Source organism: Pavona decussata, unplaced genomic scaffold, assembly GCF_977016875.1.
Source record: "Pavona decussata unplaced genomic scaffold, jaPavDecu1.1 SCAFFOLD_87, whole genome shotgun sequence".
NCBI classification, from domain to species: domain Eukaryota; kingdom Metazoa; phylum Cnidaria; class Anthozoa; order Scleractinia; family Agariciidae; genus Pavona; species Pavona decussata.
The window spans coordinates 2,932,734-2,949,381 of NW_028145504.1; the positions used below are offsets into that span (position 1 = coordinate 2,932,734).

Consider the following 16,648-nt stretch of genomic DNA (forward strand, 5'->3'; position numbering starts at 1 on the left):
CGGTCACTTCTATTTCTGCTTCCTCATCTTTTAGTTGCATACGGTCACGAATTAATGATTCAGAGAAGCGATGTATGCTCCACAACATCGATGTATGACATCCAAAATCGATGTATCCCGGACGAAGTTGACTTATTTCATTTTACAACTTGTATTATAACGCATAACAATAACGTAATTGAACAAAACATTGATGTATCCATGTTCGATATTTTGTCCGCAAAAGCCCCCCATATGCATGTTATTGCTTCACTATTTTAGTGAAAGGGGATTTTTGTATAGTTGCACAAAATAGACTGTATTTATTGGTTTGTGAAGAACTTTGTTGTACACGAAGAAGACATTTACACTGTAATGGCTTCCGACTGTAGCTCCAGTGGATATTTAATGTGTTACTTTTCAATGACCCATGGATTAAATGAGACGTCGTTAATTTTGTGTTGTTGAGTCTATGCCACAAAGCACAAGTAAATGTCTGTCAATCCTTTGTTCTTCTCCAAACTATTGTGAAATGTCAGTCCTAGTTTTGTCTCTCTCCCTACCATCCCACCCAGAAAAGAAACTAGGAGCATTGCTACACACCAGTGGGGGAGATACCAGTTGATCACCAGGCTACCCCCCAGGGCAGAGCGAATGACGAGTAAAGTTTCTTATCGAAGGAAAAGCCTTCATGTACATTACGATGATCTCCCCACCACCCTCAAAGTAACTACCTTCCTACATTCGATCGAAAACCCCTCAACTAGCACAGCCTATGTATTCTAGTCGTCTGCCTAATGGGCGTTTTTGGTCTTAAAATACCTGACCTTCCTTATCAGAATAAAGTATTACTAGATGTTTAGCAGCTCGAACACCAGCAAACGTGTGAGAATTAAATCCAAGTGTTATTTAACACGTCGGCGACAGTTTCCTGTGGTCTAGACTCTTGTAGATCGTAAAATGACGTCATAAAATGTTCAAAATTCAAGTGGATCCACAAGCTGCAGGTTTCATCACCAAGTTTGAAAAACCGCCTTCAATTTGTTTTTTACTAAAACATGGAAAAAGTACGAGCAGAAGTGGCTTTATTTTCTGTTGAAACTCGTACCCAGGGTCCTGTCTCTTAGAGGGTCCTTTGTCTAGCGAAGAAGAGAGAAAACCCTGGGAATGAGGTTAAGAAAGAGCGCGTCATATCTGACGTCATTTTTGTCTGTACTCTTAAGATGTTGTTATATATTGAAACTTTTAGCTGAAACTTGTGTGCAACGGCGCAGCGAAACATGGCACGAAATGGTGTTACACGGTGAAACTCTTGTTTTTTCACCACTGTGACCGTTGCGAGCCGTTGCACAAGTAGAAAGGGGTTCTACTTTTGGTGAAACTTGTCTCGCAACGGAAGTTCGAAAATGTTTCACGAAACCGACCTTGTTACATGGTGCAACGCCTGCTGAAAATTGTTTTGCTACGCCGTTGTACACAAGTTTCGGCCAAAAGTTTCAACGTGTAACGGCGACTTTATAGACAATAGCTACAAGCCAATCAAAGCGCTGGAATTTTACCAATTATTGTAAAAATCTGTGATAGGTAGAACCTCTCAATTGTTCATTTCCAAGCGAACACATGTTGCTGCTTAAAACGGAGCCTTCACTCTCGGTTCTATTTCTATGGTGCCAAGCGTTATGGTGATGCCACCCTACAAGTTCTTAATTAGTTTGACAAATTTATGACGTCTTTTTGACCACTTGTCGGTCCCGGCCATTAAAAATACAGGAACTGTGCGACTTTCACGTTCGCCATATCGACCAGGACAGTTGAAACTGAAGCCATTAGAAAGCCCTGTCAAAAACATGCCACAAAATTGTCAAAAGGAGATTGGCAGCGTGACGTTACTCAGTGTGTTCATACTTCTGAGAAGCAGAATGAACTCATGGCACACTGAACGAATTGAATTCTCTTCAATTTTAGGTCGTATGTCTTGTTTCTCTCTCATGGTTTTTGAACATAAAAAGTCGATTCTGATAACAAGTGAGGAACATCCAACGATTCATCTCGGTGGATATCTGTTCGGAAAGCCTTAATCGCCTGAGAAATTTGGATTCAGTCGTTAGTTGTTCCCTGAAACTTTCTGCAACTTAAATTTTCAGCTAAAGCATGCGAACATCTCAAACTATGTTACCTAATGTACAAATATGCCTTTAAAACACCGGGAAAATGTTTGCGAACACAAAAGACACAGTAAGTTAAGTATTTTGCTTAAATGTTCGTTGAGTGCCCTTGACAAGTTAACCTTCCTAATAGATTTAAAACGATTTCGCTTCATTTATTTCCATCTTTGCAGACATGCTTGGCAGTTGGCATGGCATTACCTCAAGTATCGCAACGGCCTTCCTGAGAGAGCAGCGTGTATCATTATTAAGATAAGGCATAAAATTAACATATATCATACTATGTGAAAATATGGTTCCTCTGGCGAGGCTCGAACCTGGTCTCCTGCAGGGGCGGGTTGTTCGAAAGCCAATTAACGATAATCTGCGATTTATAATTAATGGAGGTTTTCATCTCGCTCTCTAAAAGTGATTTCAAACCCTAATTTCAAGCTAAAGGCAAAGAAAAGCCTAAGTCAAAACTGACGGCCAAGACTCTTTTGGAAGAATATTTATCGATTAGTTATTAAACCCGAATCAAAGTTCACGTTAATCCAGGATTAGCTTAATCGGGCTTCGAACAACTGGGCCCTGGCTTCAAGGCAGGCGTGATGACCACTACACCACAGGAAAACAAGTGTATGAAATGGTTTAATTGTTTGTGGTGTATTCGTTATCACGCAGGACTCGAGAGCTAATGAGTTTCAGTCCTTAAACCGGCAAACCACATTATATTCACACTTTGTTCAGTGCATCTTGCTTATGATTATACGTTTACTTAATTCGTTCGTTATAGATATAGCAAATCTTTACAGCGATCCTTTTTAAAATATGGTTGATTCACTTGAAATATTCGTTGATGTCTCCGGTTTCACACATGTTTCCGATTAACGTGGCATTGCAGAAATTATTCTATCTTACCCAGAATGACCTTCTGACCGACTTCTAAAAGAGTTAATAGATGCCATACTTCAGGTCACTTTTATTTTTGGAGGATGACAAGATTATGTTTACGCTTATTTTGTCTAAATCTTAATCTCAAGCCAAAGCAACATAACTCTTTCTAGGTAAATTCAAATTCAGTGCGTCCCAAATCCCATCAAAATCTACGTTTGGCAGTAGTTCACTGCAACGGAAGTAAAAATAGTGCAACGCAGATTACCGCAACCCAAGAGCCATCAGAACCTGCCAGTAATTAAGCACTTAAGCCCATCGATAAGACAAAGGAAGCTTTCCATTAGCGATAATTCCTGAGTTATTATCTCAACAAATTAATAATTAACCTTGTTATAACAAACTGCATAAGCCAAAGTGTGGACCTTTAGTTAGATTCTTCGATAAACAACGTGAGAGAAACTGAATATCGTTGTCTTGACTTCAAAAGCAGGAAAGTCGAATTTCTCCGCTAACATGAACAAGATAGCAGTTTTGCTTTATCTGTTGGCTTTAGCCACGCTGCAAATCGACGCCAAAAAGTCTAAAAAGCACGAACTGAAAAAAGAGGAGAAGAAACAAAGCGAGGAGCAGATTGATTCCGATGACGAACCAGAAGTCAGGAATTTCTTTCCTGGATTCGCTATTCGCATTCCGGTTCCTGATTTTGGCATCTTGTCGAACATGAGGGAACGTCTGGATGATCTCTTTACGGGAAAACAGCCAGTGGGTCTGACTGACTTCGTCCCAGGCGATAAATCTAAACTGAAAAATCTGAAAAGCACGACAAAGGTGAAGAACTCTACTCGTGGTCCGTTCAAGACGTACACTGTTACTTCAGAGACTGTTTCCACGGACAAAAAGACCTCGCCACGAGTTGTGTCCAAAGTTTTCAAGCAACTCACCACCCTGGATAAAAATAAACTTCTGAAGGGTAAAGATGGGAAAATCAAGATTCCATCGGTGGAGTTTGAGCTTGGACCGTTAGGGCCTGCAGTCTTCAATGATGCTAAGGGAGAGGTAAGTCATTGTTGAAGCTTTTTTACTCGGTTTTTTATTTCCTTAGATCTTAAATACGGGCGTTGAATGGATGTTAAATTTCGATAAATTAGCCATTGCACGTGTATTATCGCCGAACATTTTCTTTATTGATACAAAGAGCACGAACATTGGTGAAACTGTCTATATTTGTTGGAAATTATTCGACTGAATAAGTATCCAAAATAACGAAGCTGTTCTTTCGCAAGAATTATACAATTTGACGATACAAATTAATGCGTGTTCATAATGTAGTCTTTACATATGTTTCAGATAATGGAATTAATGTAAAACTTTTAGAAGATTGCACTCCACAAACGTGCATTATATTTCAGTAGCTCTCTGTGTTGGTTACAGGTTATCCAATGTTTATTTGCATCTTGTTGCTACGGAATGTTTTTAGTTATATAAATAAAAATTCCTAAGGCTAAAATGTTACAATTAATTCCTCGCGAAGCGAGGTTAATTAATTTGTCGGCCCGAGTCGAGCTAAGCCACGCGAATTCAAGTTAAAACTTTATTTATATATAGATATAATTATATCGTTGAAGTTGTCCGCACTGTTGCCTAGCAACATCGAAAAAAAAAGTATGAATGATGTCAGACTGTCTGGCGTCGTGTGGAGCAAATTTTGCATACATCGGAAAAAATATGCGTGCAGGATTTAATTTCAACTGCAATGTTCATCAAAATTCACTGGATACAGAACTATCTCTCCAGAATATTTTACCTGTCTTTTCGAAATCCTTTTTGTGAAAGATTGCATTGAAGAAATTACACGTTTTGTGGCCGCGGTAAAATAATTTTCCGTGGGAAATAAATTCATCGAAGAAGGCAGCGCTGCACGCCCGTTGTACATTACGTCGCGTCAGAAATAGATTTTCAACCGCAAACTAGCCTGTGGAACTTCGAAAAGACCATGCTCATCAAAAAGAAAATGCTTTGCCTCTTTTAATCTCCTCATTTGATGCTACAATTCGAGTAAAGAGGGCTTTCCACCCAGCTTCGGGAGGTTTTGCGAGTCACGTATTTCTAGTTTCAAAACTGAAAGACAATAGAGAAAAAGAATTGGGAAAAAAAGGATTTTCTTAGTGATGAATAGCAGAAGATATCAAGCGTAAGATCTGATTTGATCTTTAGGTGATCGTAGTTACTAAAACAAGGAATGACCTAAAATGATCTAAAATGACCTAAAATGACCTAAAATGACTTAAAATGATCTAAAATGACCGAAAATGATCTAAAATAAATCTGAAATATTCTTAAATGATCTAAATGAAGTGAAACCAAGATAAAATTACAGAATTACAGAAGTAAGTGCTCATCAAAGTAAAGGCTGATACCAGGAAGTTGCTGTGAACTGCCGAAAAGTCAGAAGAAGTGCCGATGGTTGCACGTAAGCTAATTCGATGATAAAAGAGAGATTAAGCACCACGTTTACGGGAAACGTGAGATTCGCGTTTATGTTTTCTTGAAAATATGAGTACGTAGATGAAAATAGTACAAGATAATTCTGGCCTTTAATTCCATCGCGCAGAATGCCTATTGTTTTCGGGACATTTACTTACTGCACGGAAAAAGTTATAGATCTGTAGTATTAGCGGTGAAGCGTAAACTGAGTGACTGTCATTGGTCCAAATCTACGCGCGCCGTGCTCCGCAGGGAATACCGCTTAGCTCATTAACTTCTCAGGTCGGAGCTTAAAGACAATGGCCACATAAGCTATTGTTCATTCTATTGTTTCCTAATATCGCACCTTTGCAGCATGGCTGAATAAGTGCGCACCGGCAGCAAGTGTATTAACGTTCAATAGTATAACAGATTGAATTTTTTGAAAGACTGTTTGGCCTGCTTTATACTAATTGTGAATAGGGCAAGTCTTACCTTCCGCCAAACCCACGGCAACAAATGTGGCGCCTTCGCAGGCATTCGAACCTACGAAAACTTAAATGTCGATTTTCAAATAAAGTGAATATACTTGTCGCGCCTGAATCTTGAGTAGCTTATGCTCGAAAAAACTCGCGCGCGCGTGCCTTTTCTTTGTTGGTCTCTGTGCGAAAAAAGAGAAGCTTTAAAAAGAACATTCGCGCTCGCGACCAGATTCCTCTAATTTGTAGGCGAAGGAAAGGATGGTCGAACAAATTGGCCGGTTTCCCGCAAACGTCCCTCCACAATGATTTCCATATACCTTCTCCGTTCAGTTGAAAATCGTAAGCAGAGTTTATAACCTTAGCGTATGGCGGCACGATGTGGATTAACAACGGACGGAGCGGGTTTTGGAAGAGCTCTGAAAACAGCTCCCGATCACTATTGTATTTTTTGGTCGCGCACGCTGTCATCTTTGTTTTGTCCGTAGATCGTGAGTAAAACAGCTGATGCATATGGCAATTTTAAAATTCGCGGTAGTTAAGAATATTTTTTTCATGCAGAATGGTTTTCAACAATAGGCATTGTTTTATTTGACATGTATTGTTATTCATGTCTGGGCTGAAAACAATAGCTCGCCAGCTCCGAACGCGCCATTTTCAAATAAAACTACGACCAACAATTTTCAAACTGAAAAACATAAAGGTTCCTCGTGACCAATTTTTGAAATTAAGACGGATTCTTTTCAAGGAAAGACTCGTCTACCATTTGCCGTGCGTGAAAGTCTAGTAGGTACATTAGTTTTCCCAAAACTGTTCTCCAAAATGACTGTCTATACGGAAATTTGCAAAATTTACTGTATATTCAAGTGGAAAACCATAAAACTTCTACTTTCTCAATTTCATTCTTTTTTAGTGCAAATTGTAGCCTAATCCTTGATTTTCAAGAAGCCGTGCGTGAACATTGAGATTAGCCTTTCTGAGACTCGGGAAAGTGAATTTTGTGACCTCTAGTTGCCTAGTTTTGGCCCATTCTTCTCTAATTTATAGCTCTTCAAAGCGCGATCGCATTCGAATTTGCCGCTTCAGTGGCTATGAATTATTCATGATGTCCAGGCATTCTGCGCTAACGCAAAAACACTCAATTTTTCTGAGAAACTGAAAACAGCGAGCGGCAAATGAAGGATAAACATGGTCACGTGGTCATTTCTGCCGTCTGCCGTTTGCCGTAAATGTGGTGCTTAATCTCTTTAAAGTTGAGAAACAAACCGCACTAGAGCGAATCTCCTTTTTTTTTTGGTCGGTCTGAAAGACCCAAAAATATCGGCACTGACCAATTTTTTTCGGGTTCGTTTTTCGGTCACACATTAAAAGCCACACGACAAGGCTAAATATTTGTGTAAACACTGATAAAACGCTTTTGTAAACAATGTAAAGGCATATCTGTGCATCAATAGGCCTTATCACGGTTTCGGTATTGTTTCCCGCGAACTATTTTTAGTTGCAGTTCACGGCTAGTTCGCTATGCAGACAAATGTATGAAAAATTTAAAACACGACGGGACGCTTTCTGGCGCGGCTACGTCCCTCCATTTTTTTTTTCTTAATCCTCTTTCTAGTGCTAAAAGTTTCCTATTCATTAATTTTTTAGAAGCTAGTTTTATCAAAATTATTTGACATCGGATCAATCAATAACCAATCAATCAATAATCTTTATTTATACACGATAAGTATTAAAGCGACGCTTCGCTTGTGGGGTCGTGTCTAAATAATTAAATAAGATAACTAATGAATTAGAAAATAAATAGGATATACACCAGCTAAAATCATATAGCTACTTAATACATACAAGTCTAAAACGATAAAAGCTTAAAATTCTAAAGTACAAGGTGGATTTCCATACAAACACTGTTTTTTCATGCCTGTTTGCCTTCTCGTCAAAATGGCGCCGAAAACCGTGATAAGGCCTATTTCCTTAAATAAACACGCAGTTAACAAGTCAAGGGTAGCGCATGAATAAAAGATAACTCTGTGCTAGTTCTATATAAAATAGCTGCATCAATCAAAACCGCGTTCCTGTCGAAACATAGAACTTTGCCTCGTACCAGTCAAAACCGCGTTGCTGGGGAAAAAATAGGCCACTAGTACCAATCAAAATCACGTTGCTGAGCGAAACTTGGAACTTCGCACCAATCAAAACCACATTGCTGGGGAAAAACTGGACACTTTGCATCAATCAAAGCCGCGGTTGTAATACAGTAATTATCGGGAATTTTTCCTGAAGAAGTCTCCGGTAGAGACGAAACGCGTCGGAAATAAACTACAAGAAGTCTTCTGTTGTGCTGCTCACTAGTCTTTGTTATAAAATTAAAAAAATAAAATCATTTTAGATCATTTTAGGTCATTTTAGATCATTTTAGATTCTTTTTAAATCATTTTAAGTCATTTTAGGTCATTTTAGATTCATATTAGGTCATTTTAGGTCATTTCAGATCATTTTAGGTCATTTTAGATCATTTTAGGTCATTCCTTGTTTTAGTAACTACGTTTAGGTGATACTGACGTTTTGACCGGTACCTGCAAAATAACCTGCTAGACTTAAAATAATTTTCAACTTTAAATTATGTTTTTTTTTTAACCATGACAAAAATATCTGTAACACAAGCAACATATCATAAAAATTTTGAGAGCAGAAAAAGTATAATTTTTATAACCATGAATTGGTGTCAGAATGAAGTTGGAAACGGCCTGACACCAAACCTAAAAGCTGCTCAATATGTAAAGGTTTTTTGTAGACTGTTCTCGCCGTCATTTCTCCCCAATCCCCTGGATTAATATACATTTAGGCCACTGGTAGAGAGCGGATCATCGATCTCTTACATTTGGCACTATGATAAGCTATAAATTGAGTAGTGACCATCCAAAACAAATATCAAGTTGAATTGTTTGATAACTGATAAATGTTTGGAAGAGCTTGTAACTATGGTAACGATCCATGCCGTATACTTCCTGACGTGCGTTTTCTCAAAATGTTTCGTAACATTTCGGGACCGAAAAGCTGTTTTATGTGCACAATATTCATTACGATAAATTTTATTTTTAATAACTTTGAAAACTAGCAACCTTGAAAAAGTTGTGAGATTTTCTGGTCCGAACAGTCGGTGGGGGTTTCCGGCAGATACAGGGCAATGACGTCAAACTATAAAGTTCTAAAATAATAGTGGGTTTGGACAGGGAATGGCCAATTCATCCCCAATAAAAATGTAATCTAGTATGTTTTGCTAGAAACATTGGATTAAATTTCAATGTGGAAGCAACCTTCTTACTGTGCTATTCAACAAGGGGGAAGGGGGCAGAGGCGTGAACCTCGCAACTCAGGAGCTCCTTCATTTGGCTCAATCGAGTGAGAGTATAGATACCGATAAAAAAATGGTCCTAATGTGCACAGGGCTATTAATGATATCGACGACGTAAGGAACAACTCTTTCGTTTAGTGATACAATAGATAATTGCAAAGAGGTTTTAAATTTACTAGAACGGGAGAGGCTGTCCGTCTTTGGAACTTGGAACTTGGAACTTTATTTTACGTGGCACTCCACTTAGCTAAGAGCTACTTTACAGGAAGCCCACCAATAAACAAAAATCATTACAAAAACAAAAAGAAAGATAAAAATTAGCTAACATTCTAAAATCTAAAAATTTGAAATCTAAAATATCTAGTAAATCTAAGCATTCATGTATCAATACATGTGTAATTACAAATTAAAATTTATAATTTCAAGAGCTAACCACGATAATAACAATTTTAAAATGCAGCATGACGAATACTTCTTAAACGTTCCCTTGTGCCGGCCATGGCGCGAATCGAGTCCGGAAGGGCATTCCATGTCTCTGGCAGCGAAGTACCAAAAAGACCTAGGACCATGCTTAGTACTTCTTATTTTGGGCAATAAGAGCATGTTTGTGCCACCCCTTAAGTTATATTTTGTGTCCTTTATTTTGAGTAAGTTTGCAATGGGGGTCAGTGCCCTCTCCTAGAAGCAATTATTTATTGTGATCAACATGTCCTGGATACGACGTCCCTCTAGTGTGCTATGCAAACCGATCCAACTTAGCAATCTTTCTTTGGTTCGCAAAAATTTATACTTTATACTGAAAGTTGATTCGTATGTCTGCGTATTTCAGAAATGCAGCACAGCCAAAGATTGCAAGGAACTAGGAATGTACTGTGACGCATTTTTTAACGTCTGCAAAAAGCTTTTGGACCCTGGGGCAACCTGCACACAAAAGGGACAGTGCGACAGCAAGGGCGGGAAATACAGATGCACCTGGGGCCGCTGTTTTGCAAATTCCGAGGAAGGAAGTCTAGGTTTCACAATCCCTTTTTATAACTGTCTGATATCAAGAGGTGTCGCATCTGATTATCGCGGCTGTACAATAGAGGCGCTTTCATTTAAATGCTGTAAAACCAAAAACCAAGTAACTACTCTCGTCAACTACAACAGACGCAAACGTTGTAATGAACTAATCAGAATTGAAGCAAATACGTATAACCGGCGCGTGCGAGCACGTCACGATTGGTTTCGTTTTTGTTGCTGAATAGATGAGAAAGTGGCGCGAGTTTTGCTAACGAATTACAGAACGAACTGAAGGTGATGTCACCCGAGACAACTTTTAAAGACGATTTTAACTAATTTTTGACGCGGACAAAAAGTCAAAAACTTGTTGAATGAGGTTCTCACCTCAACATTCTTTTCCATATACGTATTTACTTCTCATCGAGTCTAAAAACTAAAGTAGTTTATAGGTAAGGGTTAGGCATTCGGATTGTTTACAGGACAACTGAAAAGTACTCCCTGTGCAACCACTTCGTTTCATTGCACGTCATGTTATAATTACAGAGGACCCTCGATTTAACGAACCTCTATATATAAGGAAGAACTCGGTATAAGGCCCGGCCTTTTAAAATGTATGGAACAGAAGCCATTTCCTTAGTCCCTCGGCAATTCGTTAAATCGAGGTTCCACTGTGCTTCGTTTGCCATGATGTACCGTTCATCAACCTGAGGAAAACCACAAAAACATTTAATTTGCTCCCAGGGTTAGAAAACCTGCCAAAAAAATTACGCTTAATGACATAAACGACCGAAGATGGTTAAAAGAGTGAGGTGTGCAGGGCCAGTTAGCAATGACAGGAACTATCATTAGGGTTTATCCATTCTTGCTTCAAGATGACCAAACCAAGACAGATTGAAGACCACCATCCCTAAGAAAATGTTACTCTCTGTAGGTACTTTCTGTGACGCAGACAGGGAATGTCATTCCAAAGAAGAGCTGAGTTGCCAAGAGCAGTCTGACATCAGTCGTTTCAGTGGAGTGTGTATGGCCAAGCTGGATGAGGGAGCCACATGTGGTAACGCCATTTGCAGCATGTTTGATGTTGGTTTATTCAGACGGAGTGAATATCCATCCAACGTCTGCAAGAAAGGATTGTCCTGCAGGACTGTTGGGTAGTAGGCTGGTCTAATGTCAGTTTTGTTAGTTATTTGTTGATGATCGTTTAATGATCAAAGTAATAAAACAATGCTTCTAAGGGATGGCAAATTGTAAATCCGATCATTCTTGTGCAAGGCCTAGGCTAGTACAGTCGATAGCCACATACGTTAGCACTTTGAGACTTTCTCATTCAGTTCGCGAAAGGTTAATCCAGACAGATTGAACGACTTAAAAAGAAGCCAGTACTGCATTCGTTAGGTTTGTACAGGTCGGCTCCTAAATCACTTGTTCATTCACTCATTTTTGTGTCTGGAATGGGCGACTGGAAACCTTTTGAGTTACATTATTACCGGTAGACATTTTTGAGAGGATAAGGTTTAAGTAGGGATTTATTGTTAGGGTTTTATGCATAAGGGGAACAGTTGAATTTTAGGGTTACATTCGAATTCTGGCCGTTGGACTTTTCTGGGGTCCAGTTTTATTCTAATAGAAGATTCTTTTTTGGTTGGTTCAACTACGTGACCTCATTCGCATCACTTCTACACTAATATTCCTGTGTACTCCCCCCCCCCCCCCCCCCCGGTAGCAACTACCAAATGTCCCAATATCTTCACTTTCTGGTTTGTTGTTTGTCTTCAGGTTCTTCGGACGCAAAGTTTGCGTGAGAGATTCCACGGAACTCACCACAGAAGAGTCACAGTCGATTGACGATGAAGAATCAAAGTCGATTGACGACGAAGAGTCAAAGTCGATTGACAATGAAGAGTCAAAGTCGATTGATGAAGAGTCAAAGTCGATTGACGATGAAGAGTCAAAGTCGATTGACGCTGAAACGTCCGGCAAGGAGGCAGAAACAAGCCGGGAAAAGAAAGAAGACAAGAACAAAAAACTGAAATTCTAAATCAGATTTAAACTGTGGAGGCTATATGCACGAATAAAACGTTGATAATGTCTTGAGTAATGTTCTCAAATTAATTAGCGTTCCCCAGTCTAGTAAATGCTTTTCTCGGCCTAAATTGCCAACGCCAAACAAACATCTACAAAATTTAACTATAAAGGATCTGACTCTCGAATATTGTCATGTTACAAAATTAAAGGAGCTCTTTCTAATAGTGTCCTTAGCTGACCTAAATTAAAATCACATCAGGAAGAAGTTATTTTAAATATCATATTAAAAAAATTATTCCACGAGTACGCGTTGTATATGGACGATAGCTAGCTAGGGAGGCGTTTTGTGCCAAACTGACAATAGTCATCCAATATCCAACATTACAAGCGCGAGTGGAATAATTGTTTTCTTAAAATACTGCTAGATCTTGCTGTTGAGTTCAATCTGCAAGTAACTGACCAGAACGGAATTTGTTAAGCATGTATAACGGCTGATACCCCATCGAAGCTAAGCACATCAAAACTCTGACTGTAACAGCATTATCCAATGACTCACTTTTTTATTTAAAAGTTAATTATAAAGCATAATACAATTTCTTTGACACTAAAAAGCTCGCGAGAGAGAAAGACGTATTTTTTTTCTTTTCTCATACCATTTCAGTCGAGGAAATTTTTTTTTGGTATCAGAAACACTAAAACAAGATTTGAGGGGCAGATATTGGTCACCTTCTATTCCAGAATTACTGTTAAAGGTTTTTGAATATGACAATATTTCGTTGTACACTCTTACGTCCATGATTATTCTTCAATTTCCCTGAGGCATATGAAGTGCAGGCCCTTCGTACTGTATAAAAAGCATTGACAAAAAGGTTAGGATTCCGAGACTGATAGTTTACATTAGTTGCTATCACTACTATAATAGTAATAGACTCTCTCCACAGTGACGTTTGACTCCGGGAGGGAGGGTACTACCCATTAGTTACCAATAAGCCCGAAAGGGGAACCTTTTTATGCCCAGGGTGGAGGTTTTTTATTTTTTTATTTATTTATTTATAAACTTCGCCAGAGGAGAAAAAAAACAAAATGAAAAACCTCTGACAGGAGAGAACTCACAGAACGATATGTTCCAATAACGAGACCCCTTGTATAAATAAAATCACATCATAATAATTAAGTATTGACAAATAATTAACAACATGAAAGAGCAGGGATTTCACGAGCTGGTGTACAGAAAACGGTAGGGACCCAACGAAAAAAACAAAAAACAAAAACAAAGATGGAGGGTTTCTACTGAAGGTTTGTGAAAGGGGTGCCATTTCTAATGGCAGTTATATGAAAAGGTTATCTTTTCTGTTAAAAAAGGTAAATAAAAAGGGAAGGGTTTGGACCTCGAGGAGAAGTCCACCCTTATAAAACTTTTTTGGAGCCCCTTCCCCCACCCAGCCTGGGCGTTTGATCCTCCTAGTCAGTGTACCATGGCCCCCAAGGGAGCGGGGACGCACGGAAAACTCAGACGCCCCTCCCCCCCTCCCCCCCAAAAAAAAAAAAAACAAGAGCCCAGGAACCATAAAAAAAAACATATCCCCACCGTTTACGTTTTCTTGTACTATCTGAACTTTTCTCTCACGGGATCCAACAAAAGATGATTTTCATTCCACCCTGATGTAATAAGAAAGGGTAATGTGCTACTGGACATTACTGCTATGTTTTTAGATTCAGTTTAGTTCTGTTTAAACTGACGAAATTAAATATGGTATTGCGCGCACGTTTCACGCACTTTTTCTTTACATAATGGCTTTAAAAAGTCCATGTATGGTCTTAAGAGCGGCTTTCCACAAATATCGACCGAAATCAACTTTTGGTGGCACAAGTCAAAAAATCGATTTCGCTCATATTTTGCTCATAGGTAGGCCTTAGATCGAAACAAAACGGGCTGTAGTTAGCTTTTCCAAATACGGCTTCCTTACGCGAAAACAAGCGAAAAACGATTGTCCGCTCAGTTGAGTTCAAAATTCGCTTCTGGTGGGGCGGATTTTCCTTAACTTTGGCCGGCCGCGTACCAATCCACAGCCAGCCACGGATCATGAAATAACATCGATTGCTTTTCTAGGTCTTCATCTCCTGTTCTACAGAAAAACATTCAAAACTTAGGTTACTTTTATGCCCGAAACAGATCTACAACAACATGCTTTAAATGCAAGTTTTTAACAACCAAATTTTCGAACTGAAATACCGGCAATTTTACCGATGGGCGATAACTTAGATTATCATAAAATGACTTTCTATGGCTTCACTGTGTACTTATCAATAATAATATTAAACAAAGGTTTGGGTAAATTATTTTAAGTGACCCGCAGGGCCTCGAGTTTATCACCTTAACCCTGTCGAAAATCTGACATTCGCATTGTAAACAATGGCGTGACATAGCCGGTGACCGCGAACCACGAAAGCGAAAAGAGAATCAAAAACTTGCGTCAATTTAAGACACAAAGGTACAGAAACTAAGCTGATACCTTAATAAAACATCAAACATAAGTTTTGGCCATCTTCTTCATCTATTCCCGTTTTATTTACACTCATAACATGGAATATTTAACAATTATTCCATGAGCGCGTGTTGGATATGAGATGATAGATAGCCAACGAGTAAGCGCCGAGTTGGCTATAATCATGTCATATCCAACAAGCGTGAGTGGAATAATTGTTTTATTAAAAACAAGCACAAAATATTGCTAGATTTTGCAGATTTCACTCTGCAAGTAACAATTAGAAGACAATTTAATGGTCTCTTTTTCCTCGGGCATGATATAATGGCTCATATACCATGGCCGCTAAGCCAATCAAATCGCTCGAATTGTATTATACAATGATCCAGTTTTTAATAAAATATATTATTATCAATATTATTTTTTGGCAACACACTGACCTACGCTGGGCCATTTATATTCATCTAATGAAACACTTTCACAGCCATAAAGATTTGCTGTGAGAGGTGTTATGGGTTAAAATAGAAAAATTGCAGGTGCATTAAAATAGCATAACAGCTGTTACGATGATTAAAGGCAATTGCTTTCTTGTTGTTGTTGTTGTTGTCATTTTTTCTTGGTTGACCCCATCAACCTCTAATTTCCACATTAAATTTTGCTAGAAGTGACTGTTTATGACTGTTGAAGTGATAGATCATTTTTAAAAATATAACCCTTAATAGGTCAGAATTTATTTCAATTTAATCTGTGATCAGTTACAAGAGGTTTGACTGTTTGACTGCTTACTACAGTACATTAACAATATTGGTTTTAATTTTTTTTTTTCAGAATGCAATACTTAAACTGTGCAGACCAATGAAGAAACTGCTACTTCAAAGACACCTATGACTCATTAATTCCACAAAAGACATTGTGTACTTAATTCATAGGCATAGACGCTTACTCTTCAGCAGGGAAACTTGGGATCATAAGGAACTTTTTTGTCATTGACTTGAATTTCATTTTATTTTTACCAAGTGATAACAATTCCACCTACGTATACAGTAGGCAAACATCTATACCTGAGGGAGGTTATGATGTTTATAGCACCATGCAAGTATGTATTATAATAGGGAAGAATTGACTTGAAGAAAGCTTATGAATCTTAAGGGGCCTTTGCACTTCGTGCACAAGGCCCTCAAATTTGGAATGACAACCCTCTTGCTTTAGGCAATTCGCTTACTATCTCAGAATTGTAGACAAAAACTTAGAGATTACTTCCAATCAAATTGTGAATTCATGTCCTTTTGAACTCTCGTATACACGGCTTAGCTTAATTTAATATTTTGTTTGTTATTATTTAATTTTTTTCCACTATTACCACTATTATTAACATTAATATTTATCTATTTATTTATTTATTTGTAAACTGTAAAGTAATTGTACCATTTTCACCCAATCTCCTGTATGAATTGTGCCATTTAAGCCCCCGGCTTCGGCATCTCAATATCGATTTATTACTTATTACCATGCACTCTCTTGTACTATTATTATGAATAAAGAGCATTATATATTATATTGTCTTAGTTGTTCAATAATTATTGTTTTCAAACAGAAGAAAAAAAAAAGAGAAAAGTCCAAATTCTCCCATGCCAAAGGTACAGTGTAACTTCAGTTCAATTTCTCTACCCCAGCCAAATTCAATTCCCCTTCTTCTCAGGCATGGAGAAGGGGGGGGGGGACAAGGCATTTATTTTTTTGTTCAAATTTGACTTGTTCTCCAACTCATGACAAAGTTCCACCCGTATTTAGAAGCATATAGCTTACTTGATAACAAATGAC

The 16,648-nt window shown here is 38.4% G+C and overlaps 1 protein-coding gene across 1 annotated transcript; it reads left to right on the top strand.

Annotated features, from left to right (window-relative positions):
• Window positions 1-3,442: 3,442 nt before the first annotated feature.
• Window positions 3,443-12,354, top strand: LOC146474791 (uncharacterized). The gene is made up of 4 exons (XM_085116857.1): window positions 3,443-4,076; window positions 10,144-10,327; window positions 11,248-11,467; window positions 12,093-12,354. Exons 1-4 carry the CDS (start codon window positions 3,534-3,536, stop codon window positions 12,352-12,354), a joined length of 1,209 nt encoding a protein of 402 aa, XP_084972983.1. The 5' UTR covers window positions 3,443-3,533.
• Window positions 12,355-16,648: the final 4,294 nt, after the last annotated feature.